Source organism: Chelmon rostratus, chromosome 24 (assembly GCF_017976325.1).
Source record: "Chelmon rostratus isolate fCheRos1 chromosome 24, fCheRos1.pri, whole genome shotgun sequence".
NCBI classification, from domain to species: domain Eukaryota; kingdom Metazoa; phylum Chordata; class Actinopteri; order Chaetodontiformes; family Chaetodontidae; genus Chelmon; species Chelmon rostratus.
In genome coordinates, this window is record NC_055681.1 from 7,412,671 (window position 1) to 7,440,087 (window position 27,417).

Consider the following 27,417-nt stretch of genomic DNA (forward strand, 5'->3'; position numbering starts at 1 on the left):
GCATTGACATGGTGAGCAAGACCAGGAGATTCTAGGTTCACGGCTGATCTGGCCTTTAAGTTTTCAAAGCTAACGAAAGTTTGGATAAAGGTCAGTGAAGTCGCCAATCGGGAGGAACAATGGAGAGGTTCCCCATTTAGACTGAATTAACATCACGGGTGGAGTGCTTTTATTCACTGAAATTCTGTCTGTAGGATGAACAACTCAGATCCAGTTTAAACTAAAAGTTCACAGAACAGCTGCACCGGCGGGGTGTGTGAAAACAACACACAGATGAGCCTGTCTGAATGAGGCTTAAATCAAGTGATCTGTCATTTTATTTATGTACGTATATGTCTTTTTCTAAAATCTGAATCATCTGGATCATCAATCAGAGGGAACTGTGAAAAGTATGATTTCATATTTGTGGGGAGCCTCTTTGCATACATGTAAGTGTGGAGGTTTCCTGCAGCGTTTTATTGAACAAACTGTATCATTAGCTTTGGTTTACACAGGTGATGAACGGTTACAATTAAACAATTAAACCACTTTATTTTTGAAGAAACATGCTGATGATTATAAATAAAATAAAAAACAAGAAAATTATGGTGAAAATAGTGACAGTGCTCGACACTTGCTGTGCCGTTTTCAAACAGCAAGAACAGCGAGCGACAGAGATGACTGCCCTCCAGTGGTCACTGTCAGTAACTACACTGACAACAACTCTCATATTCACACGATAGTATATGTGCATGAGCTGCACCGCTCACTTCAGCCTCGACGGACTCACTTCATCCGTCATAACCAATCTGCCAGTATTTAAATGGTGGGTCTTGAAGATTTCAAAGCCAACATGTGAACTGAATTTCTGAGGTTAGAGGATCAAATCCAAGCTTGTTCTGAAAATTTTCAGTCTTACCTTCAGTAACAATGAAAACAACAAGGAACCAGCACAACTGTCCAGCTCAGTGAGGAAGGCTGTTGATATCTGATAGATTGATAGAAGGTGGAGGGTTCAAATCCAGTTTATCTTCCAATGAAACTCTGATGCTTTTTCTCCTCAAATTGTGGAGAAAAGCAACAAAAACCCAACCTTCCACAATCCAACACAGACATTTGCAACCTCAGGTGAAGCTCATTGAGACAAAGTGATGCTACTTGATGATGTTGGGCTGCTGGATCAACTAGAGTCATACATACAACATCTAAGCAGCACATAGCAAGCTCAGGTACAGCTCAGTGAGATGAGATGCTCATGTGCTTGATTGGGCAGATACCTGAGGTTGAAGGATCAAATCTAAGCTCACCTGTTGTGACAGTTTTCAAGCTTTTCTCCTCAAACATTAGAATGACAAATACAACATCCAAGCAACACTTTGACAGCCTCAGGTATAGCTCAGTGTGATGAGTTGCTGCTATTTGCTGGATCAAATCCAAACTGTCCTTGCATTGGTTTTCAATGTTGTCTCTTCAGACTAATGTGAGCAATAAATAGAAGTTCTGAGCAGAACACAGCAAGCTCAGGTACAGCTCAGTGAGATAAGATGCTGATATAGTTGCTGGTGCGGAAGCTGAGGTTACTGGATCAAGTCCAGGCTTCTCTCCAGTAATGTTTTCAATGTTTTCGCTTCAGAGTGATGTGAACAACAAGTAGAAGTTCCAAGCAGATCATTGTAAGCTCAAGTACAGCTCAGTGAGATAAGTTGCTGATATGGTTGCTGGTTCTGAAGCTGAGGTTGCTGGATCAAACCCTGGTTTTCTCCTGGTAATGTTTTCAATGTTTTCTCTTCAGACTAATGTGAGCACTAAATAGAAGTTCCAAGCAGGTCATAGTAAGCTCAGGTACAGCTCAGTGTGATAAGATGCTGATGTGGTTGCTGGTTCTGAAGCTGAGGTTGCTGGATCAAATCCTGGTTTCCTTCCGGTGAAACTTTAGCAATTTTCTCTACGGACTAATGTGAGCAGTAAATAGAAGTTCCGAGCAACCCATAGTATGCTCAGGTACAGCTCAGTATGATAAGTTGCTGGTGCTGATACCTGGGGTTGGTGGATCAAATCCAGACTTCCTCCTGCTGATGTTTTCCAGATTTTCTCTCCACAGTGATGTGAAGAATAAATAGAAGTTCCGAACAGGTCTGAGTGCGTAGGGGTTCGGTGGGGCAGCGGGGAGCGTTCCGGCTTGGTTAAGCCTCTGTGACACGGAGTGTTGCAGATATGGTTCGAATCCCGTGTAACCCCGGGTCCTGGCGCGGTGGGAGGTGGGCCGGGTGGGGGCCGAGCCCCCCGGGTTCCTGGAGAGATGAAGACAGGAGGTTATAGAAGAAGAAACAAAAACCAGCTGAAATTTTAGCAATATTTTTTTTTTTTTTTGCGTTGTCGTCGCGGCGGCCGGGGCTCGGCCGGGGCGCGGCCGGGGCGCGGCCGGGGCGCGGCCGGGGCTCGGCCGGGGCTCGGCCGGGGCTCGGCCGGGGCTCGGCCGGGGCTCGGCCGGGGCTCGGCCGGGGCTAAGAAAAAAGAATACTAGAGCTAGACCAGGCAAACTGTGGGGGGGGGGGGGGGGGGGGGGGGGGGGGGGGGGGGAGGGGGGGGGGGGGAGGAGGGAGATAAAGAGAAGATGATGATGAAGAAGAACAGCTACAAGATGATGACGACGAAGAACAAGATGCAACCTACAATTACAGAGTTTGTCAAGACTTCATCACAATGTGACATTTTAGCAAAACTTGTGCTGAACGTTGTCTCTGAAGAAGCCAGGGGGCGCTATGCTTGTATGCTTCCACATTAAACGCAGCAGCCGACAGTCAAAAGGTATAAAAGTAATGAGGAATTTGTGTACATATACATCAAAAGTAAAACATGTATTTCAATCCAGTTGAAGTCAAACAAGTGGAATCAGAATTGACCTTGTCCCGAGCGAGAGAGGGCATGATTAAGTTATTATTGCACGTTAATATGGATAATAGCAAAGATGTTGAAATTAAGGTAAGTATTCTTGAACTTACTATGACCTGCTCCATCATACAGACAGAACAGACACACTTCTGTGTTGAAACATATGACACAAACAAGATACTAGTTGTTAATGAGTGTGTTAGCCTCTTAAATAGAGGCAGACTGGCTGTTTTTTCTCATCAATCAGGCAACACACAGAGAGAGGTCAAATCTTCAATATCTTTGCTGGGAGGGGGGCTGACTACTTTCACTGTTAGAATGTCACTTTCTTAAAATCCATAAAGCTGCTTTCACTGTTGTTACAACGTCATTCATCTTAAAGGTGAAGCAGTGAGTCTTTTTTGGTCAATTTGTGAAACTTTTTGAAAAATAGCAAAAATTGAGCTGGATGTTGTCTGTTTTTTCATAAGTGAAGTGTGTGAAGCAGCCACATGAAAGACAGCAGCTGGAAATAGTGAGAAAATCTCCTACCTGTGTTTCCTCTTCTTCCAACATGTCCTTGTTTGAGGCCACAAAGAAATCTGTAAGTGTGTAACAGATGTGTATGTTAACATGCTGACAGCTGACGGTGACAGTACAATCATGTGTACCGTGTAACCGCGTATCCATCTATAAATAAGCAACAGTGAATGAATGAATCAAAAGCCAGCATGAAGAAGGGTTATAAAACAAGCCATCCATCGTTGTTACATCATCAGTACTACAACTTATAACGTCGCTTTTGCCTGAAATTAGCAACAAATGCACCACTAAGATCTGACAACTCCCACTGCTGTTACTTTAATGGACTGTGGTAGGGTACCTTGTTGATCAAGGTTGATCGTATCTAATTTGGGGGTTTCATGGAACTATGGCCGTCTGTCATGACAGGAAAACAAAAACAATACAACAAAACAATCTCTGACCGGTGACCCGTTTCCCCGTTTGTTTATCCGGCCCAAACTGTCAACGTACCAACTGTACAGACGTAAACCTAGCTTAGCCGTAAGCTAGGCTAGTTAGCAACGGACGCAGCTCTGTTGATGCACTAACCTCAAAACTGTCAACAAACTCCAGCCTCTCTCCTTTATCCTCTCGTCTTCCACACGTCTTTATGATGCAGGATTCTCCGGCACAAGCGCGAACTATCCGCTCAAGATGCAAACTTTCCTGCCGTCTCCGGGTCCGTTCGCTGACCGGAAAGAAGCCCCGTCAACCCCCAGAGACACTGCCCCCTACAGGCTGTATACAGTATACAGTAAAACACAGTAACTGCAATCAAAACTCAAGTAATACTCATAACTAAAAGGAGAGCCCCCCAAATACACACATCCAGTTGATTTTTATAGCTTTTAATAAATGTTTGATCTGTGAATAAATATCTGAACTGCCTGCAACACTGAGCTGAAGCAGCATAAATATACATGAGGAGGAGACAGAACAACACCAAACACGTTACATTCAGAATACTTCAGTCACAGCTGCATTCACAACAGATCACTTCATATCTACGACAGCTGAGTTAGTGGAGTTGCCGGTTGGGATCGCTTTATTTTAAAAGGAAAGACAAATCCATATTGCTGATTACAATCATTACATTTCTATTGCTAATTGCTTCTTCAAATAATGCAGTTTGTAGGTACAGTTTTGTGCTTCTTTTCATTACTTTGAAATAATTTCAGTAAACTGATCCCAACCAGAGGAATAAAAACTGCACTAAATTTGACATGTGGATTGCCTGGTTCAGTTTGTTGTACAGAAACAACATCCAAACTTCAAAGAAGCTACAAACACACAAAACCTGTGGAGAAATTAAACATCTGCTCAATCAAGTATGACAGATTCTTCTGCACATGACACATAAAACACAAAAACAATCCGTCTGCATCATAAAGCTCCTTCAGCTTTGTTTTTAGTGTTTCACTTGTGTTGTGGAGACCTTCCTGAGTCCTCTGCAGGAACAAGTGTTTACATACAAACCATCATAATTCATGTGATACATTACAATCAACACATTTTCAGAAAAAAATGAAAATAAAGTGTTACAGCATGAAATGAAAGGAAGTGGTGCACTCAACAAAGAAAAATATTTTAAAGTGGCAACAGTCAGATTTTTGTGTCATGCAGCACAACAGTGTGTTCATGCAGACAACCAATCAGAGGGCTGGGATACACACACATTTTTTGTCTCTCATCACAGTAATGTGGATAAATCACATGAATTTAACTTATCTTTCCAGATACTGTGCACAGTTCCTTTTCCTGTTTTAGGGTTAATGTTGGACTTAATTTAGATGTAACTGCCAGTGGTGGAGTCAACGCCTTTTTGCCAATTTACGAAGTTAATGCTTCTTAAGACCTTTTTAATACCATACAGAATGAAATTTAAGCATTTAAGCGTGCTTACAAAGCATGAACGTATGACGGAAAACCAGTTGGGACAATAATTATCAATCATTATGTTACATATTTTTCAGTATTTCCCAGCAGTTCATAACAATAAAGGCAGAATGTGGGACTGGAGGTATTTTTCTATTGCTGAGTGCCATTCCTTTGACTCGTAAATCTAACAAAACAAAACAAAAAGTATAAAGCAAACTTCTTCTATTGTTGGATCTTTACAGTAACTGAGGCTACTGTCAGTGCTGGCAGTGTTACATCTGATATTTAGAAACGTGAAATATTTTCAACGGTCAGGAGACTGAACTTTGGCTGACTCGCTTACACCATTAAAATAAATAGCAAAGAATATGGTGTAATGGTGAAATTGGGAGTAAAAACAAAAACAGCTATTTGATAGCAAAACAAGAAAACAAAAAGCCTCTAACTCATATCCAGCATTAAAGGTTGAAGACTCAACAGTTGAAGTAAACAAAAATGTAAATATTCATCTAAATGCTATATTCAAAACTGTTTCCATAGTCGTGATCTCCTAGTGAAATCAACATCACACACAGACGAGAACTTTCTTTGTTTCATTGAGCTGATCCACTACAGAACTACAACTATACACCTGTACGTATTTACACTAATTTATCCTCATCTCAGGCATCCACACACACACACATCCACACACAAACTGTACAGTTTATCTTAAATAGATAAATAAACATCACACACACTCACAAACACACCAAAGTGTTTGGGGAAGATACATTCCACCACGTTGTGATGATGATGTGAGGAAGGTTTTTAACTGTCTGTAACACCTGCTAGACTTCCTGTTTTCAGCTTTTCATAGTAAAATCCACGCTCTGAAAGTAAATAACAGAGTCCATTGACTTACCGGCCGCACCTGAATTTACCCAGCATTCAACTGGGGGCTGATTACTTCCTACAAAGCTACAAAGCTGATGGCGAAATACAGAAGGAGAAATGAAATAAAAATATTTCCCCACTCAAAGTACACACACTGATACAGTACAAAAACCAACAACATCTAATAACATGATGAGGTGCGATTACACTGGAGGGACGGTGGCTGCTCTGTGTTTAAGGGGGCTGTCATCTAAGTTGTCTCTAAGGGGATTTTGTTCAGATATTCAGTTTTTGTCTGGGTTGATTTCATGTTTTCTATGTGTGATGTTTAATACAATTTCCTTTCTAGTTGTTTTGATGTAAGATTTATTTCTTTTCTCAAGTGCAAACGGCCTTCTGTCGCCCCTCACAGCATCCCATCCAGGTTGACTGAGCTGACTTCTTGAACACACAACCAACCAGCTTCTCTTCTTCAGCTGTTTCCCTTCACAGCATGCCGTCCAGGTTCTTCTCTGCATTCTGCTTGTCGGGCGTGGTTTCCTGAGGGCTGTACTGGGTGTGGTAGTCGCGGAGGATGGTCACCACGTCGTGGTGGCCGAAGTGGACCGCTTCGTCCATCGGTGTGTTCCCCCACCTGCAGCAGAGGGAAGAGTCAGAACAGAGCTGGCAGCTGCAGGACGACAATCAGAGGACTCCCACTTGAAGCCAGTGAACCTGTCAGTCAGACAGGTGGATATGCTGATGGCTAAGTGTTACCTGTCTCTCGGAACTGGGTTGACTTTACAGGCCTCCAGCAGGAAGCGAACCACCTCAGCATGTCCTGAAACACACACACACATAGCTCCAATCAGGTCCACAAACAGGTGAACTGATCAGAATGACTAATCATCATCATTGATCTCCTCAGTGTTTTTACCCTCAGCAGCTGCCACGTGCAGGGCAGTCCTGGAATCGTAGTCCCTCTGCTCCATGTCCATGGAGGACAACGCAAACCTGGATAAGAATGGATAAATGTGAAACAGCAACTCCAGAAACTTAATATTAGTGCAATAACAAATAATGGCTTCTGAGGAGGACAAAGGTCAGATGGGAAGAAACACTCCTAATGGGAAAGGACAATGGAATGGCTTTAAACATGCTTTAACAAATTTTTTGTTGTTCATCAGACAACAGACATGCGAGCAGTGAAAGAACTGGTTTACCTCCTCAGGGCTGAGACGTCTCCAGTGTAAGCAGCAAACAGCAGATTGATCACTGACTTCACCTGAAACACAAACACATTAAAGCTGAGCATTTAGCAAGAAGAGAGAAGACAGACAGGAATTAGAAGAATCAAGTAAGTTAATAAGTTCTTGTTCTCTGTAGGTCACCATTTATGAAAAAAATGTCAACAGCACTCCACAACATCACCTTCCTGCCAGACATTTACGACTAGTGACAAGTTTGATATGTCAAATTTACATTCAACACTGGTGATACTATTCATTTCCACCAGATGGCGCTGTGGATTAAAATGCTTCACACAATGTCATACAGCATCTTGGCCAGTGAGCACACTGGGAGGATTTGATGCAGACTGTCTGAAAAATGTTTTACTGCCTGATAAAGCAGGAGTGTATGTGGATATCACAACTTATGAGGATGACTGTAGGAGGAGGAGGATGGATTGAAACTGATGAAGGAGCATGGTGCTAGGACTCACCCTCTGGTCTCCTCCCTCCCTGCGAGGATCCAGTTTCTTAGCAAAGTGTCTCAGGTTATCATAGTTGTGAAAGTTACAGAGAGAAACTAGGTCCTGAAAGAAGAGAAAGACAGCACTCATGTCAGGTGAAAAGGCTTCTGTCAAAATACTTTATACTGCAAGTGAAGTACTAACAGGCTTTTATAGTGTACATTTTCCAGTTTCAATATAATATTCTATAATGTTGTGCAAATATAAAGACAGCAGCATCTACATCGACGCACACATAGCACTGACAACAAAATAAAATAAAACACAAAATAGAAGAAGAAATGGTGGCACAGTGGTATAGTCTGAAGATTACAGCTCAAACAATTAGCAGACCAACCGACCAATCACCTTACAGAAAACCATCTGCAATTACCTTCATAATTGGTGAATGAAAGTCATTTTAGTCATTTTGAAATCAGAAATGGTTCCAGGCCAAATAGGAATACTCCCTCGTCTTCTGAGGCTATATCCTCACTAATATGTTCTCATTTTAAAATGAAAAGGAGACTTTTGTAAACCATGAAGCAAACACCCACGAAATTACATTGAGCTAAAACATACAAAGACGAAGTTAAAGAGGAGGTTACCGTGCAGAACTGGATGCCTCTGACGCTGTTGCCCAGCTTGTCGAGTGGAGGAGACCAACACATGATGCCCATCACGTTTGGAACAACCAGCAGAATCCCGCCAGCGACACCAGATTTAGCCGGCAGACCAACCTGAAACAGAAGGAGGTTGACAAAACAATCGAAGCAGTCCAACATGCCGATTGTTTTCAAAGTCTGATGAATGCGATACTGACATGGAAAGCGAACTGTCCTGAGAAGTCATACATGCCGCAGGAATGCATGAGACTCAGAGTGTTTCGCACCGCCTCGGGGCTCAGCACACGCTCTCCTGTGATTGGACAGAAGCCGCCGTTGGCCAGAGTCGCCGCCATGACGCTGGCGCTCTCACAGGTCACCTCGATGGAGCACAGCTGATGGGGAAAAAGAAATGTTTTATAATGACACTTTAACACAGAACAAACCATTTCATTTTAGCTTTACGCTAATTTATTATAATTTGATTTAAGATCATTGCTGTCATGTTAATTAAATCACTTTCAAAAACTAATTCCAACACGATAACACAAAGGTGCTTCTGCAGCTTTGGTTTCTGGTAAGTTTCATCTAAAATATCTAAAATCAATTCATCAATCAGCAACAACATTAAATAGCTCATCGGGTAAACAATTTTAGATCTTTTCCAAAAAAAACCTAAATTTTATGCTTTTTTTTGTTTCCCATTTACCTGGAAGTAGAAGTCGAGGATGGAGGTCATGTCTGTGCCCTCCGGAAAACACTGAAAGAAAAACAACACTCAACTTGTCAACATATTTGCTGCTTCTCCACAATTAACTCTACTCAGAGAAAAAAATTCTGAATGTGTAATTTTGATGAACAGGCAATCAATGTATTCACATTTGCGACAAGAGCAACAGCAGAATTACTGAAGGAGAATGACTGAAAATACTGAGTTTGTAAAAGAAACTCGACCTTCGACCTTACCTTCTTCTCCTTCAGGTAGTAGCCGATGGCAAAGTTTCTGTCTCCAGACTCTCGCTCTGACTGGAAACTGGGACACACACGAGGAAGGGGGTTTGTTCTTCAAACACCACGACTCAGCTCATGTTATATAAAACTCAGACTGTCCTGAATGAATGATTTTCTCTTCAAAGTTGCTGACATCAAGTTCAACTCAGTGACACAGAGCTTCCCTTCACTCCTCACAGACTTCTGAATTAAATATATGGTATGTTTAACAAATAAATAAAAAATCCATGTGTCTTATCTGTCGTGCTTAGTGTATTTCTATAGTGATCGTCGTACTCACGTGGCGTTGCTGAAGCCCACGTACTCATTTCCTGCCAGTTTGTTCATAAAGTTCATGACCTGCAGAGCACAGCAGCAGATTTAGAGTAAAATATCCACTAATAATCCAAATTAAAATGATTCCAAGTGGGTCAACACCATCTATGTTTTCAATATCATCAACAGTACAAATTTAAAGCAAAGTACTGACTGTTTAAATGTCAAAATAAAAAGATATTCATCAGTATCCAAGGTACCAAAGCTATAAAATAACAGATGTACAATCAGATTTTCAACCCAAGGCTGCACAGATGAAAGAATGGGGAAGAAAATCAACCGGCCATTAACCATTACTGTTAACATGATTACAAATGTGTTGGTATGTGACTTTTTCTGTATCAGCACTGTGTGCAGGTTGTTCATAAAAAAATAATAAAACTTGAAAATCAATCCATTAAGAAAATAAATGTTAGTAGCAGCCTTGTTTGTTTGTTAGTACACTTAGAAACAAATTTTCCAAAATGGACGCATGTCTTTTACCACAACATTAAGAAAAAGACTCTCACAACAACGCAGTCATACTCACATAATCAAATTTTTCAGCATTGCTTGCCCCTTGCTGAAACACAAACAAAACAATCACAGTATTACATTTGTATCTTACTTCTCTGACACTAAAAGTTACCCATGTCATGACATTAGCACTACTATGTATGATCCATATCTTTATGATATTAAACTACGACAGGAAAACAGTGCAAGTTTACGTCACTACGGTTTTTAAATCAAAGGCGGAGCTCATCAGTTATGTGACCAATCAAACCAATCAATGAATTAAGATTAGAGGTGGCAAACTAGCTGAAGATGGAGGAGGTGAAATAAAACAGTTCATCCACTCAGAGTCTCTGGTTTTGTAAAAGAACAGAAAACACTATCTTGGAAAGTATCAAAGAAAAAAATGAATATTTTCAACTAAACTTGATCCATCTTGGTAAACTAGCCACAGAGTGAAGTTAGATGTGGCTGATCGAGATGTAACTGTTGATCAGCACAGTGTGAGTCTATCAGTGTGGTTATGTGGAGTGTGTTTATTGCATAAAGCTGTGGCAGGTGAGTTAGTTTACTTTATAACAAAGTGTATTCACACTGCGAGCCACGTCATCAACAGCTCTTAAAAAGGGCGCTTCAACAGATTTAACGTCTTTCATGTTTTCCACCACTGACATCATCTTACTTGCTTGGTTTGTACATCAGAGAAAGACGCCCAAACATCTATAGTCCATAACAATCTAAACAGAAGTGTAAAAAGTATTAAAAAACAAGACCAAGAGTCTACAGCCATGCAAGCAGCTGTGTGTGTGTCAGCACATCAGCATGCTAACTGATGGCATCACAATCCATCCAATAACTGCTAGGATGCTGCTAGCATGGCTAACGATATTTACATGTTTGCAAGTACACACATGTTGTCCCTGAGCATTTATGCTGGGTCATCGGACTGAAATCAGTATTTTCTGATACTGACATCTAAAAATACTGTAGATAAAATTCAGAAAGTGAGTAATGCAATGAGCAACTGTACATTCTCCTGCAATAGATGTCAAGGTTGTATGAAAAGAGAAAACAAAAATCAGCCCAGTTTGGAAGTTTTTGGGAGAAATAATTAATTCTCAAATAAAAATAAAAGGACTTTGTCATTACAACACTACTCCACTGTCACTGTAAGGCAGGATTGAATTATATCTATTCATCAGAGTATACAGACTCGTTGGACATGTAGCTCGCCATGTGAATACACATTCCGAGTTTTATCGACTACTGAAGCCGACAGACAAAAGCTGATTTTCCGGCCTAAGATGACAAGACTTGAGTTCAGAGAGTCCCTAACAACTCAAATGGATGGCAGATTAAGACAGACAAAATCAGTTTTAATCTAAGGACATGAAATAAAAATTAAAAATATATAAATCAAAAGCAAAGAGGTCCTTCTATACAGAAGAATGGAGTATGACATAAAACGAGTGTTTGAGTTAAGCCATAGCTGTACTGTTTATAATCCAGACGTATAAACAGGTTTGGAGAATGCAGGTGAAAAGTATAAAAGCAACATTTAAACATTCATAAACAGCCATGTGAAGGCTAAAAGCTTGTCACAAATCCAGACAAAAGAGGGGGAAAAATAATTAAAAAGGAAAAATTACCAACGTCATTGACCTGTTGCAGTGGTCATAATTTCCCAAAGATCCTAATGCTGTAAAATATGCAACAACACATAAAACCACACAACGAGCCTTGAAAAGGTACATTGCAAATGAGTGTATTTGAAGCGTAGATCTAAATTCAGAGAGAGGAGAGAGCAGGGGGGACGCATGCACAGAGTCCCTGAGAGAACCAGGTTTTATCATTTGGATCAATGGATACGACAGATTCAACCTTCAGCTACAGAAATCTCAACAGTGATTGGTTGGGATTCAAAGGGAGAGTGGGACAGATTGACAGGAAAATGTTTTCATATCATACGGGAATGATCGACAGCATGACTGTAACATCCGACAACAATCAGTGATTCTCTGCTGTACTTTGATAAAACTGATAAAACTACAACTCCTTGAAGAAAATTTTCTCTTTGAGCATTCACATGATTTGTTTTAACCCTGAAGCTTTTCCTGGCCATCATTCCCCTGTGATATGAACACAATAAAAGACAGTGGATGATTCCTCTGCTCATCCATATATGCACAGCTGGTGTCATGTGAAAAAACAAACACAAACAACAGCTATTCTGAGACTTTCTTGTTTTTGGACTTGGGTGTTAACTTGTAAGCATGTCTGTGTAGTTCAAAATAAAAAGGGGCACAAGCCCTTTTGATGACCTCCTTCATTTCTCTTACAGCTGCATAATGTGTTCTCAGCCCATGTGTAAGTATCAGTTAAAGGCCTCCTGAATCAAAACTTTCATCAATGTTTGCCAACGCAGCCTTCATAATTCTACTGGGAAAAAGGCAAAAAAAAGGAGACGGATGGTGAGGATGTTTGTTTCAAAGCATATCTGAGGGATGTGTATTGGTGTCCTTCCTGTATGCAGCCACAGTATGTGTTGCTCTGTTGGTTTATGTCCGACAACGTGAGTCGCAAAGTTTCCTCATGTTGCAGTTACATGTTACGTTTACACTTCTAACAGCGGCATGAAGAAAATGCTGCTGTGCAATGGATCAGACAGCAAACAAACAGCAAATATGATGATTTTTGAGCAACATAATCAAACAGTCTACAAGGGTCTCTGCTTGGCCAACTTTCTCTAGAATTTCATGATACATAATTTTGCCACAAATGGAGCAATTTACATGAAAGCAAGTACAAGTTCATCACAAATTCAGATGATGGTAAGTTATAAACTCATTTAACACGACATATGAACTAATTTGGGTGATTTTACAGTGCTACAAAAGTCAAAGATTTTGGGATTACAAATCAAATTGCTCACAGTGTGAAGGGGCAGTAGATCAGCTTTGCACTATGGTCAATACTGAACAATGTTAAACAGAATCTCAGTGTTTCCACAGAATGTATCTGATATTCCTCTCAAATGAACCTGATACAACATCCAGGGAAGGTTTCAATATATAGCAGCTAGATTAAAAGTATGCAGGAGAGTTAAAACTCTTCCTGTGGACTGTTTCTCTCTGGATGAGAGTGTAATTAAACTGCTCGCCATTCCGCTGGGATGCAGTGCTCCATGTGCTCCACAGGGTCACTGAGACTTCACATTTATTTAGTCTTAAATCAGCAGGTGGTGCTCTTGCGTTTCTAACAGCTCCCTGTGTGTCTGAAGGTCAGAGATATTTAACGAAACATTCAGGTGGCAGAGCAGTTTCCCTGATTAAAGCTGGTAATATGGCTGAGCTGACCTGACTGAGCGACGCTGGTCTCCATCTCCGCCCACTCTGTAAACTGTGTGTGTGTGTGTGTGTGCGCGCGCAGGATATCCGAGTGATGCTGCTTTCAACCAAATCCCCTTTCAGCGTTATTATCTAGAACCATAATCTCCCTGTATACAGTAATCTGGCGGAAATACATTCTCCAGACGATTATAATTGTATTTCGTACAGTTTATCTTCGGATACAACTTCATATGACTTTCTAGCTGCAGAAATTCAGAATTCAGCTGTGACGTAACATCAGCCCTGCCATAAAAATAAAACCCCTCACAATCTGGAATCTACATTTTACAGATAAAAAATAACAAATTTCAGGATTTTAGGCCATCTAAGCAAACTTAAAATGTCAAAAAACAGTCATGTAGGCCTTGACCCAATTTAGTCTTTTGTATGAGTTTATAAAATAAATGCACTTAATGATGGGGTACGTAAATGCAGCTCACCTTAATGAGCGAGGTGCAGACGATAGCGCCAGCATTAACCATGGGGTTGTGTGGTTTATCTGTGGGAGAGAACATAGAAGGTTAGTATCTGCAAAAGATTTTGATGTTTTTTTGCCTTTTACTGATATGTGAAAGTGGAGAGAGACAATGGTCGAGGTAGGTAACTACACAACATTCACAAAAACTAAAACACACCATGTGCGGTGATACAGCACTTTCCCTCTGTGTTTTAATCTTCTTATGCAACTGGCCAGGACAATGTATCAAAAAATAAATCTAAAAATAAACAGCTGGAATATTTCTGCTGCCAGCGAGTCCTTTGCTCTGTTAGGTAACAACAAAAGGAGGAAACCCGGGAACTTTCTCACACCAGTTTCCATTCAAAAACACACAATTTTGACCAAAGCTGATGTCTGGACTTGAGGTAATGTCTGCTGACAGTGGCTGCACAGGATGAACCAACAATTCATGCTACAGTTTTTTTTCACACGCTGACTGACAACATCTATTTCTTAAAGTCGCTGGGCAATAACATCATTCATCATCATTTACATTTGCCTAATATCTACTTTATTAACTGGATTAACCCTTTTCTACATCATTATGTCACTACGATAAAACTCAGCGCCACTGTGCACCTAATATGATGATCTTTAGTCATTATGTCGCCCACAAATAAAATAATCAACAGTGATATTTTTTCAGTGATTATTTTGAAGCGAAATGTGAAATCCTGCAGACCTGTGAGAAACTGGATGTGTTTGGTTAAACTGCATTGAAATCCCAAACACGACAGCACAGTTACGTTGTAAGACAGGGTCTCATTGTTCTGGTAGTTTGTTGCATTTCCATGTTATTAAGTCTGTTATACACTGGCCACTCTGTTTTTACTCTGCTGCAACCTCTCATTAACAATTTATTACAGCTCCATAGCAACCAGGCCTTGAGATGGATCCTCTTTCAGCCAGTGCATGGAGAGAAGGTTCAACCACAGCTGGATACAAATTGAGATGGGTTGGTGAGTGTGTGGACTGATTGTTTCCTCACCCTCCTCGTTCAGGAAGAGCTTGTTGAATCGCAGACCGCTGGGCTCTTTGCCAATGAAGCGGTGCACATACTCGGTGCCGTGGTCGTGAACGGCGATGGCATATTTCAGCGGCTTAACACAAGACTGCAGACAGAAAGGGACCTTGGTGTCACCGACAGTGTGTCTGAGGGAGAAAGAGATATTTGCTTGTCAGAAAGGTTTGGGTCTAAAAGGAAAGTTAAATTGCATGTGGTGTGGTATCATTACAGCTGCTAATGTCAAAGGTCCATGAATTAACATTTCAGTTGTACCTCTGTCCATCGACGGTGCACAGGGCGACAGCCCACAGGTCTGGGCTGAAGCGGGCCAGCTGGGGAATGTAGTCAGCCACCTATTACATGAAATAAGAGACAAAAACAATAAAAACACACCACTTTTAGGGACAGGTCAAAGTCAAAAAGTACTCCTTATTTTGAATAGCTTTTGAAGTGCTATGTTGTCCCTATAGACCATTTTATCTTTACAATAGCACTCACTCACCTGCCCTCCAGACATGTTTTTAGCATTGTCATAGAGGTCATCTATGTGGGCACAGAAGGACTGGAAATCTGGGATGACAAACTTCTTCCTGAAGGCCTGGGTGAGCAGAACAATGTTGCTCTGGACACATCTATGACAGGACACAGGAAAAACAGAGGGCCTTCAGTAAGCTTTTAACCATAGCCCCTTTTAGCACTCTGCTCAAGGTGGGAACATCGGGAATAAAATATATTCAGGTTTTTAGCCAAAGAAACATGCACAAAATGAACATTTAAACCTGCAGTGTGAAACTTTTCTCTCCCTTTTCAGGCAGTGAGACTTTGCCTTTTACTGACATGGAGGAGTTTACTCATGGTTACCATGGAGAAGGAAAGAGGAGGATCTTAGCCAGATTTTTATTTTCTCAAGACAAGAACTGGCTTGTTGGCTCTGGACAGGTGATTATTTACACTGCAGCTCACTTGTTTGACGGTTGAATGCCTGACAGATCTTGTTATCAAGCCATTGCATGAAACAAATCAGAACACTGTTTTAAAAGGCTTCCTAGCTGAACTGGTTCAATTCTTCACATGGTAGCTGCAACTGAGAGAAATCTGCTCCTGGACTTAAATATCATGTAATTCGTCACGTTTGTTGGCAAGATGTCTGCTCTTCTGGTTCAGTGCCTTTATTTCCAGGCTAAAGCCTCCTGGTGACTTTTCTAAACAAGGTGAATTTCAAGTGTATCCTCAGATTCCCAAAATAAACATGCATTTGTAAGCGGTGGCATGCTGGTCCAAGTTTGTTTTAAACTGTGGTCCTTACTCCCATTAATGAAAGTCTTCTCCCAAATGTTGTCAGGGCATCCAGATTTTGTCCTAATCTATTTTATCTGAGCGATTTAGGATCACAGATAGTAAACACAAGACTCTAAATAATAAGGCATGAGGTAGAAGCTGTGCCTCTCTGGCAGCAGAGAGATTTGTGGCTCATCTATCTCACTGCATCAAACCCTGTCTAATCCCTGTAGCATGGGATCCCTGCACAGAAAAACCCACACCACATCCACCGCCTGCTCACGTGCTTCCCTCTGCGAGGCTGAGCTCTATAAATAAGCCTGGGGAGCAGATACCAGCGGCACTGGGGTCTGTTCGTGGAGGATTCAGATCCCCGGTGAGCCGTCATATGCCCCGACTCACCACGCCACCGCTTCCCAAGCTGTCACCCAGTTCTGTCTCAGCATCATTTCTTTTAGGGGGGTCAAACAGCAGTGGTGCTTCTGTAGCGTGATTTCACAGCAGCTTGTGGGAATACAAATGTTTGGTCCAGCTGAATTGTGGGAAATACAGATGCCAGGTTTTATCAAGGAAGAAGATTGTGTGAATGTAAAAGAAGAATGTAAAACAAGACTATATCTATTTTCAGCAGATTTCTTACTGTTGTTTTACTATTGTTTTATGTTGTAGTCTCTTTAAATGTTTTACTTGTGACACAATTTCATGTGTCCTCTCCAAACTAGCATCATTTCTGTTAAAATCTGTGATGAATTTGGGTTGATATTTCTGTGTTAGGGTTGTGTTGTTGAGTTTTATTCAAATTCAATTGTACAGTTATTCAGTGTACTATGTTTGCCCCAGTAGTCGTGTTCTTGAATGAATGCTGCAGGACGAAAAACCTCAACAAGATGCAGATGACGTGCAAACTGAGGTGATGAATAATTAACGTCGTGCAGTGACCCTTTTCTGCTCCAGAGAAGTGCAGAGGACTCTGACCAGCATCAATAAAAATCTCTGATGAAAGACTGATGCTGATATTAAAGGTGGAACAGAAAGCAGGATATTACTTAAAAAGACCACAGGCTGTCACTCACAAATAAATGTTATAACACACCACATGTTTTCATGTCACAGTAAAATAAATAATTTGTGAGACAGTTTCCAATAGTCTTTATACGTCTGCAAAATCAGCTCCCAGCCAACCTCACAATGTCCTTGTATGGAATCAAAAAGCTCCTCTATTGTTCTTTCCTGAGAGCAGTGTATCTTGCACATCTTGCACTAAATGATTTCAGATTTTAAAACAATCTTCTCCCAATTAAATCATGCTGCACATTTTGATCTTTAATTATATTTCAAGGCATAGATTTGGAAAACTCTTTGATTGCTAGTGTTGCCAATTTCCAGTATTTCAAGACAAATGTTTGGAATATATAAAAATGTAAAAACTCTGTTTGCAAATTAGATTGTGCTGCCATTTCCAATACTGTGAAAAGAAAACCATGTCCTTGGTTACAAAAATAAGGGTTCAATAAAAACCTACTTCTTGAAGAGGTGTCGGTCCAGCGCTCCGTCAGAGGTCGTCTTCAAAGTCACCTTCAGCATTTCCATACATTCTTTCAGCCGAGGGTCTCCTGTGCGAAGCCCCGTGGCTTTAAGAGCCTGTAGAGAGAGGAGGAACACGACGATTAGGACAGCCTGACAACAAATCAATAACGCCACGAGCCGTGAACTGAGGCTCCTGAAGAGCCTCACAAGACGAGTTATCCTGCTCATAATTCAACCACAGAGACATCTACAAGGAGTAATGCTGATTCACTGCCAACCTGCTGTTCAACTGTCACACTAAATCCCACAGCATAGGCCCATTTTTTTGTTTTACATTTGTAATTCTTGCAGAAACGATTTTGATCTTATTGAAGCTAGTCATTTCAAACATAAATCCTCAGTGACGTTTCCTGCTCTGAGGACTCACTGTGGTGAATTTGTGTGCAGGGATTTTTTCCTGGCCCTCTGCGATGGTATAGAAGAGCAGGTCCTCCAGGCTGGGCAGGATGCCTGCCTTCCTTCTCCTGTAGGAAAGAAGAAAAACACACAGACAGTGAGAAAAATAACTCCCCTGTGAGACCTGCTGTAGTGGAAACATGGAGGGGAAACTGCAGCAGAGGGAGGAGAAAAAAGCTTTTTGACTGCAAGGAGAAGCTGTGAGGAAGAACTGTCATACTACAATGGAAAACATTACCTTACACTGACCTTAGTTCAGTATTATAAATATCTGGAAATGACCTGTACTGTACAGGTAATTTTCCATAGGTTTATTCTGCCATAAGGTCACTGCAATGTAAACTGTTTGTCTACTTTGCTCGAACACCAGCCAGGAATGTGCTTGAAAAGCCGATTAACATGTGAGCGAACCAAACAACCCGCTACATAGTTTTCCACTGAGAATTTAACAGCAAACCCTTTGACCCAGAATAAAAATACCTTTGAGGAATTTATAATTATACATTTATTTACAGAATTTACTCATCCTGTTTTAGTTTGGGTAAATCCTGGGGACAGTAAGGCAGGACAGCAGCAGCACATTACGATCAGAAAAACAACAAATATTTCATGACAGTCTGATAAAGAAGTGACGCTGCCTTACGGGCATCTTCGTCCGTGCTGTGTGTGAGGTGGCAGTGTCAGTGCAATTCAGCCGAATAAAAGCACAAACTGTGAATTGTGAAGACTGGCCCTTAACTGTTGCAGCTGCGATGTGGAAGCTTGCCAACACCACTGGCACATTAGTGCCATGTTGGTCAGTGGCTGAGAAACAACCACCAGCCGCCTACCAAATGACAGTACAGTCTGCATTGTGGTTGTTTAAAAACCCTGAAATTATTAATTCAGTGTTGAATAGAAATACTTTCAATGAATAAAATACCACATAAAGTCTGGGACAATTACTGATTGAAGTCTGACCAAGCATCAACTTTTGATTCGTAGCTCTTTTCAATTCTTGATTCAAAAATCTGTGATTCTTCATGCCAACATGCTGACAAGCCTCTTATTGTGCATGATGCACAATGCTTTGCATCTGATTTTCCTTCAGGTTTCAATCTCAGTGTCGCAGCTTGCAGACTTTAAAGCTCAGACTCATATTTCACCTCATACCTTTCCTGCATTTTTACATTTCCTGAACCACTGAAAGTGTTAATCATCTCTTTATATCATTCTTTGTGCAGCTGTAATCCCGTAATTTGCAGCTGCAATACCTTTTGTTCCCCATGGCAATCATTTAATAAAATAAACGTGATCTTTACAGTGTGATAATTTTAAATCTAATATTACGACCTGGCTGGTATTCTAAGCAGCGCTTCTACACCAAGTCGTCTCTGGGAGGACAGTTAGTAGCGTATCAGGATGCAGACGGGGCGACCAGTTCACAGCAGGCTCTCTGCTATGATTCATATCAACACCAAATTGGATTTGTGCAAAGCTCTGGGTGCCGAGGCGCACTCTGTCCTGAAATGCATCATGGGGCACTGGCCTGTGTGCTAGGAGAGGATGTCTGAAGGTAAAGCTTTAGTTGACAGGTGGCTTCTCACAGCAGCCAACCAGATATAAAGCTGAGTTTGTACCCTTGGAGACATGAGAGTAGAAATCTAGCAGATTGTCACTTCAGACTCAGCATTAACAGAGTTTCCTCCGGATTTATTCTGTAGCAGTGAGCTATTAGGAAGTTGGCATGACAACTGTAGAGAGCCAAATGTGCGAGGGATTGAGTCAAAATAAACTACAGTGTTTGTTCATGTTAATGAAGGAACATGTCAGCCAGTGCGACAGTGGGGCTCACTAATGTGTTTTAATAGTTTTTAGACAACAATGGGGCTCTATGGCACAGAGGAAGAGGATCGATCAGGCTTTGATACAAACACAATACTTTTGTCATTTCACAGGATTTATTGATAGTTCAAAAATAATAGAATATCACCAGTTTCATCATCATCTGGACCACTAGGCTGCAGAATAAGACAGAGGAAACACTGGCACCAAGACTTAAACCTGTTACTTTGACATCATCAACTATTCTGACGGTTCCACTCAGAGTCAGAAGTCAGAAATTCTGAGAGGGAAATTTATCATTCCAGCGTTTCAGTTTTCCAGCCAGGAAACAAATATGGATGCAAAATAAATTCTTGGCACACTGCAACAGCCAGTGTCATATATTTAACTGTAATTTATCAAAACTCCATAGCTACTACTTTACTAGTGAAACTATGTGGTGTTTTGGAGTCACCGAATACTGAAAATTACAACTTGGTGTGCTTAGAGGATTATAAATTGTATGTAAAAATGAAATCTTGACTTCAATGGTCCTGAGATTAAGGAAATCTGAATTCCCAACTTTCTAACTCGTGTGTGGATCGCAGCATTATTACTGAGTTCAAAATAACTCTCATGCACTCCGGACAATCATGTTGTTGCGTCCTTATAGAACCTGCAACGTGTCATTGATTGTTAGCGTGCTCTGGCCTCATTAATGAAGGTTGATGCCTGCTGCCGAGGAAGGAATACACATCAGAGAGTGTGTGTGTGGGGAGAGGGAGGGGGGATGGAGGTGAGGTAGAAGGGAGGGGATTCAAGCGCAGCCGCTGGGAGGAAGTGAGGTAATTTCAAGGTAAAAGCAGTTATTGGCTTTCCTGCAGAAAACCTCTACTTCTACTGGAAAACAGATAAAAAAACAAACACTAAAACTAAAATAAAAGTAGAAACATACTTACAAATGCAAAGCAAGCAGACCAACAACACGGAGAGAGTGTGCAGAGGGAATAATGCTGAATTAGTAACAGTGAAAATGGCATTTACAGTACAGCATGAACACATTCTGATACAAAAAATGTCCACAAATATTCACATTAGTCACAAAAGTTAAAGTTCTGTGTTTAAATATAAACACAAATGTGAATGCTGGCATAATTCATAGCTGCTGTCAGGACAACAAATTGTCAAGAAAAATACAGATTAATGAATAGAAAGCACTGCAGTTGTGTATATGTCACAAACCTGATGGAAATCACATTATTTGATGAATCAAGGGAACATAATATGCACTTTTCACATTGAATCAACAGCAAGAAAGAGCGATCTGCTAAGTGTCTAAAAATAAACCTCGACCTTGGTTATAATTATTATTCCGACTAGCTGCAGTAACATTAAAATGATGGAAGAACTGGTCTCATTAACAGTTAATGTACAAACAGGGAAGACTGCAAACACTGAAACAACCTGAAATGCAGAGCCCTAATTAATAACTGATAACTGATTTCAACCACCCAGCGACACCCACTAAGCCTAAAAGTAAATAGCAGACTCAAACATGACAGCCATCTCATAAGAAATAACATTGAGGCTGTACGTAACATCCTTGTTAAGTTAACAAGGCCCGTGAAAGATTTCACATCTGGGAACATCATTACCATCAGGTTAGTGGAGGCCACTGGAACATCTGGACCAGGCTGGACTGTCTCATTAATCCACCTCAGCTGCTCTCATTAGCACTCTCGCATCCCTCTCTGTATGCTTTTAAAGGTCAGCTGTGATTCAACACACAGTATGTCCAGAAAAGTGAAAACAACTCGTTGAACCATAGATCGATTTTGGATTGAGCTGCACATGAAGGCTTTATAGGTTGATAAAAAAATTAAATAAAAATATTGAGCGAATAATCTCAACAAATCCAGGCTACAAACAGAGATCTACCTGAAAAAGATAGATACCTACAGTGTTATGAAGTAAATTTCTTCCCAGGTTTGTTTTCAACACTAGTTTGATAATCTATCAATTATTGCAGTTTCTCCAAGTTGCTCATGAATTTTAAGTCATTCCATAGATGCCCATTAAGCCCACCACAGATTATACGACTTTATTTAATTGGAACACTAACACTCATATTGCTGAGCCGAGGTCAGTGTCTGGATAGAGTTGTCTGTAGTTTCTGCTGTATTTATTTGAACCGATCGATGGTGCTGGTTTCATTGCCTCACAGATGTTATGACAAACTGGTGCGGAGGGTGGAGGCAGACATTAAAGCCAGAGCGTTGAGGGGCGGCGCTGCACAAATCAATCTGTGCAAGTGACTCATCTGCTCCTGGAGGCCCTGACAACTGCTGGGCATCACGCCAGCATCCAGGCTTTGGTGCAAAAACCATGGAAAAATGATGTGGGCGGGATAAGCTCCCCTGCATTACAAACATTTTTAACCCCTTATTAGCAGGAACACAGCCTCAGGACCCTCATAGCCAGACTGGAGTTTAAGCTGAACGTTGTCAAGGCCCCTGGGACTTCAAACACCTCCCCGTGGATATTAACAGATTTATTCATGTTGTACTGGCCTGATTTACTGACCCTGGTTATTCTGTATGTCTGGCATGGCACCATAGTCTCGTGGGTGTGTCTATTAAATGTCACAGCATATAGAAAAATGCCTGTAACATTTTCTCTGAGCCTTAATTTTCTGAGCAACATGGCCAAAATTTAAAATAGCAGCCACATAATTGTCTGTTATTTGACTACTTGTTTCAGTTTTACTTAGCAAATGTCTTTTTTTGTCCAAGCAGCAGTCCAAAACCCACAGATATTCCATTTAGTAAGATATAAAACAGAAAAGCAGTAAATCCTCACATTCGAGAAGCTGTAACCAGAGAATGTTTGACATTTTTGCCTGATAAACATGATGAATTCATTTTCAAACCTACAAAGTACACAAAGTTCCTCATTCAAACCAAAATGCCAAATGCCTCTGCATGGTTTCTTTATGTTAAACAATTCCTTAACTTTTTTTTGTTTCCTTGACCACCAGCAGAAGTCCACATGATCAGATGACTCAGTGCCCTTTATGCTGCCTTATAGTATAATAGCCGATGTTTTCCTCAACAGCAGTCCTACTTACTCACTGTGCTTCATCCTGTACAAAGCTGAATGCAAATGCAGCCTGTTGGTGATTTCTCAAACACAAATCTTCACTGTTAACAGAATGAGTTGAGGCTTAACTGACACTGAAATTAGCCTCCAGAGGGAAACAAGACGTTGCTGACAACCAGTCAGCTGAGCAAAGTGACTGCCTAAACATGGCTGACCGCTTAAACAAATTGTCCGTGAATGGAAACAAACGGGACAGCGCCGGCCTGCAGGGGCAATGAGGCATTTTATTACCATGGAAACTCTCTGAGGGGAGGATACAGGCTGGTGTAGTGGCTGGTATCACAGCTGCTCCGAATGTAAATTCTATTGCGTAGCCTCAATTCTCTGTGCAACATGGAAAAAACTGGCACTAACATCTTTATTTGGACTTTTTAACCTTTCTTTATTTACTTCATGGCAAACTGGCAACTTCTGCACTGCATTGATCTGTCTTCATTAGAACTGGCCCAGTTCTCTTACAGCAAATTGAAAACAGTTCAGTTTGTCAGTATGAATGACTGTCTGCCAACCAGGAATTTCTTACTGATTCAGACTCTTTAATAGCTTAGGTTAATACAAACACATCTCCAAACATGGTTTAACATATTTCTAACAATCAGCTGATTATTTGAAGATAAATGTCAGAAATCTGGCTTGACTGAGCCAGACTGATTCAGTCCAGATTGTTAAATTTCTGGGTTATAAAGCAGGTCATGAGCATCATGCAAAGGCCTGAGTCAACACTCTGTTGTTCACTGAGGAAAAGAGGAAGCACCGTATCACATTGCAGCTAGATTTACATCTCATTAAAATAACACACACATCAGACTGGATGCTACTGGCATACTAATGTAACCACAGAGCAACCAGGGCCGATGGCATTATTAATAATCTGTCGTACCTGTCAGTGAAGTATTGGATATTTGATTTGAGAATTTCATGCTGTCTTGCAGTACAAACTTCCTGGTAAATACTCTGATTCTTACAGTTAGAGTGAGCTTTGAGTTTGAGTATAAATATAGCATTTAATGATAGAAAGAAGTTGTCAGAGCCAAAATGATGAGACGATTGATCAGTTAGTCGATCAACAGAAAATGAGTCATCTTTGTTGAAGATGGATTAACAGTTTCATTTTTCAGGCAAAAACGCAGAATGTTCTTCGTTTTTGACGATGACAATTTTGACTTCGAAAATTTTGACTTCCAACCGATTGTGAAAACAACATAATCAAGATCAAACGATTAAGGTCCTGCATTCTGTTTCGCAATGAAGCTCTCATTTTTATGTGTCTTTTTCCTGCGGATCCCAGCACTTGACAAGGTGTCAACACTAAACACGTCAAAGCAGAGCTGCACAGCAGTTCGGGATCTGTGCACACACTTCTGGGAAATGTAGAATGCTACAAACACTTCAACTGTAAAATACCTTGCAGTGAAAGGGAGCATTCAACGAGTCAAAAAAAAAAAACAAAACAAAGTTGATCATTGTCTTAATTGATGCCATTGGGTTTTAAGTGGACCCGGGGATGCCTTATCAGCTTGTGGTGGTGATTTTATAGTGTTTTTGGTCATTAAATGCTTTTTACCTGCATCCAACCTATCACCAAGAGGACTCTCATCCTCACTTCTCTATCGGCATTCACTAATTCCCCCTGTTGAACAATCACCCCCTTCAGACACACTCAATTAGCCTTATCTGCTCGACGTACAACAGTGCAAATAACCACTGATAATGCCGATGGAACAATCCGCCAGTGAACATATAATGTCAATAATGGTCTATGACTCAATCTACTTGTCAGACACGGCCTGTTCATAACGTGAACCAAAAAGACAAACAATAGTAGTGCTGACATTTGCAGCTGATTGATTTGTTGACAGAATATGAGTTGGTTAGAATTATTATACTTGGTTAGCTATCATTTATCACCATATTGCCTTGCAAATATACAAAGTTGCTTAACTTTTCTTTACGAAATGAATGGAAATCTCTGTGGTTTTTAGACTGTTGATGAGAATTGGTAAATAAAATCTGGTATCTGGTAATTTCTGACACACATGCCATTTTCATTTTAAGGATTTATGAACTCATGATCAATACATTAAATCAATTTAAAAAAAAAATACCCGTTAGTTGCATTCCTACACCCAGTGATGACTGACCTTCATTAGACATTGAGTTGAGGCTTGGGCTGTCTGCATGCTGAATTAAGTTATACAGACACACATTCGTTTTGTTGTAGTTATATTGTCATTTTCAAAGCCAAGTGAAGCTGGTGCAGCTTAATGCCTCAGTGAGTTTAACATGCTGGGCTGCTGATCAAAGCTGTAGCTTCTGGCTGGTTACGATATCTGGCTGGCTGCACACCACATGCTTCCATTTCCGGACAGAACACAATTTAACGCCAACTCCCCTTTTTCCTGCAGAAAGGTTGAATCGGATTCCCTTCTCTTACAGGAAGTCAATGATATTGCGATTAATGACAAGATAACATGCTGACAAAACAATATCCTTACAGCCACTTAGCTGTCACGCCCCGGTTGCTAACTCCCGGTAAGCACTGAGCTTTTCTCCGTTCATTCTGGACTAAGCCCGTGTGTGAAGGTGGTGTCACCGGTCACTTCTGGTGACACAGCCTTGACAACACAGTTTGCTTATATCCACACTATAGCCTCAGTTACACTCGCTGGATGGCTAATTCGTCAGTCCAACCTATGCCACGCATTGCAACTGAACAAAATCTGAGCTAGCTAGTCAGCAGCTAACTTAACGAAAGACCCTCTGCGTGGTGCATGTGCAAACGCTTTGTGCCAAACTACTATGTAAATATCGACAAATTAAAATAGGCCTCGTGTTGTAAATGCAAGACACACAACACATAGTAAGTCATTTTAATCACAAAGTACTTCATATTAGGAGCCATTCTCTAATTCGGTATCTAGTTTGTATGCAAATGTAGATATATTTCAATAAAAATGAAATTTAAGGATTGGTTCCCAGGCGTCATCACAGCCTTCCATCAACGATTACAGTAAATTGTTGGTTTTCTCTATTCAGTTCGGTGTACCATGGAGCTAACGGCTAACACCTGTCCGCAGCGCAGGGTTAACGGCAACGTTACTCACTTCTCTGCTGAGGAGTCCTTGGCGGCTTCATTATGGCCGTCACCTTTGGAGCAAAAGTCTCTGACGCCGTGCCTTCTGGTGAGGTGCGGCGGGGCTCTCCACCCGGCAAACGCCTTCCCTCTCCCCGGCGACCTCCCATCCAAACTAACGGTGCTGAAGCAGGCGGAGGTTGCGGTGGCTGCTGCAACACCAACTCTGCATGTCATCGGACGCTTCAGCTGGGTTTGAAATAACTCCTTGAGCGCGACAGTTGACCGAAAATGTAACATTTCAACCCCGTCGAGAAGAGTATCTGATGGTGTACAGTGAGGCCGAGTGTAGAAACGGAGAACCACGGGGAACAGTAGCTGCTGAGAGTGTCGGCTTTCTCGGTCGAGTAACGGTTTTCGTGGTGACTCAACAACAGAACATCCTTCTCAGTGGGACTCAACCTACCCTTCACGGTACAAGAGCTTTGATTGGAGTAAGATAACACATACCTCTAACTGATTGGCTAAAAGGGCTGTCAGTCATCAGAACTGGCTCCCCTACTATTTTGACCCCATGAGGGTCGTGTTTTTGATCATTTATCTCCATCACTTTCGACAGTTAGAGAACAGTTTATCGCCATTAGGAATATATACTTACTTTTATAATGTTTTTAAGAAGTTTCCTTCTTTTTAACAATTTAAGTAAGATGTACAAACACAATTACCTTATATTAATGTTTAGAGAGGAAACATCACAGAAAAGTATATGACCACTCACTTAAGTTCTGTGGACTTAAGTACAACAATGATACAGTGGATAAAGGATGCACTCATTTTTAATGATTACCAGAAATACATTTTTTTATGGGCTGTTACAGTAAAAGCTCATTAGAAAAATTTCCCTCTGCTTCATGCACACTAT

General features: G+C 41.0%; 1 protein-coding gene and 1 long non-coding RNA gene across 4 annotated transcripts; both read right to left on the bottom strand.

Moving 5' to 3' along the window:
* Positions 1 to 437: 437 nt before the first annotated feature.
* Positions 438 to 4,118, bottom strand: LOC121627206. The gene is made up of 3 exons (XR_006008012.1): positions 3,964 to 4,118; positions 3,403 to 3,452; positions 438 to 2,270 (listed from the first exon to the last, which is right to left on the bottom strand). It is a non-coding gene; the product is annotated as an uncharacterized LOC121627206 (long non-coding RNA).
* Positions 4,119 to 4,254: 136 nt separating this feature from the next.
* Positions 4,255 to 26,882, bottom strand: glsa (glutaminase a). Of its 3 annotated transcripts, none has more exons than XM_041965971.1 (18): positions 26,527 to 26,882; positions 18,432 to 18,522; positions 18,000 to 18,118; positions 15,702 to 15,831; positions 15,473 to 15,552; positions 15,182 to 15,345; positions 14,135 to 14,193; positions 10,340 to 10,372; positions 9,776 to 9,834; positions 9,451 to 9,517; positions 9,194 to 9,244; positions 8,703 to 8,879; positions 8,488 to 8,619; positions 7,871 to 7,963; positions 7,371 to 7,432; positions 7,085 to 7,161; positions 6,925 to 6,988; positions 4,255 to 6,802 (listed from the first exon to the last, which is right to left on the bottom strand). In XM_041965971.1, the coding sequence occupies exons 1-18, from the start codon at positions 26,793 to 26,795 to the stop codon at positions 6,655 to 6,657; spliced, it is 1,875 nt and encodes a 624-aa protein (XP_041821905.1). In that variant the 5' UTR covers positions 26,796 to 26,882; the 3' UTR covers positions 4,255 to 6,654. The 3 variants fall into 3 exon arrangements, with proteins under 3 accessions (XP_041821905.1, XP_041821904.1, XP_041821903.1); XM_041965970.1 differs by having other exon boundaries at positions 18,432 to 18,525; XM_041965969.1 differs by having other exon boundaries at positions 18,432 to 18,528.
* Positions 26,883 to 27,417: the final 535 nt, after the last annotated feature.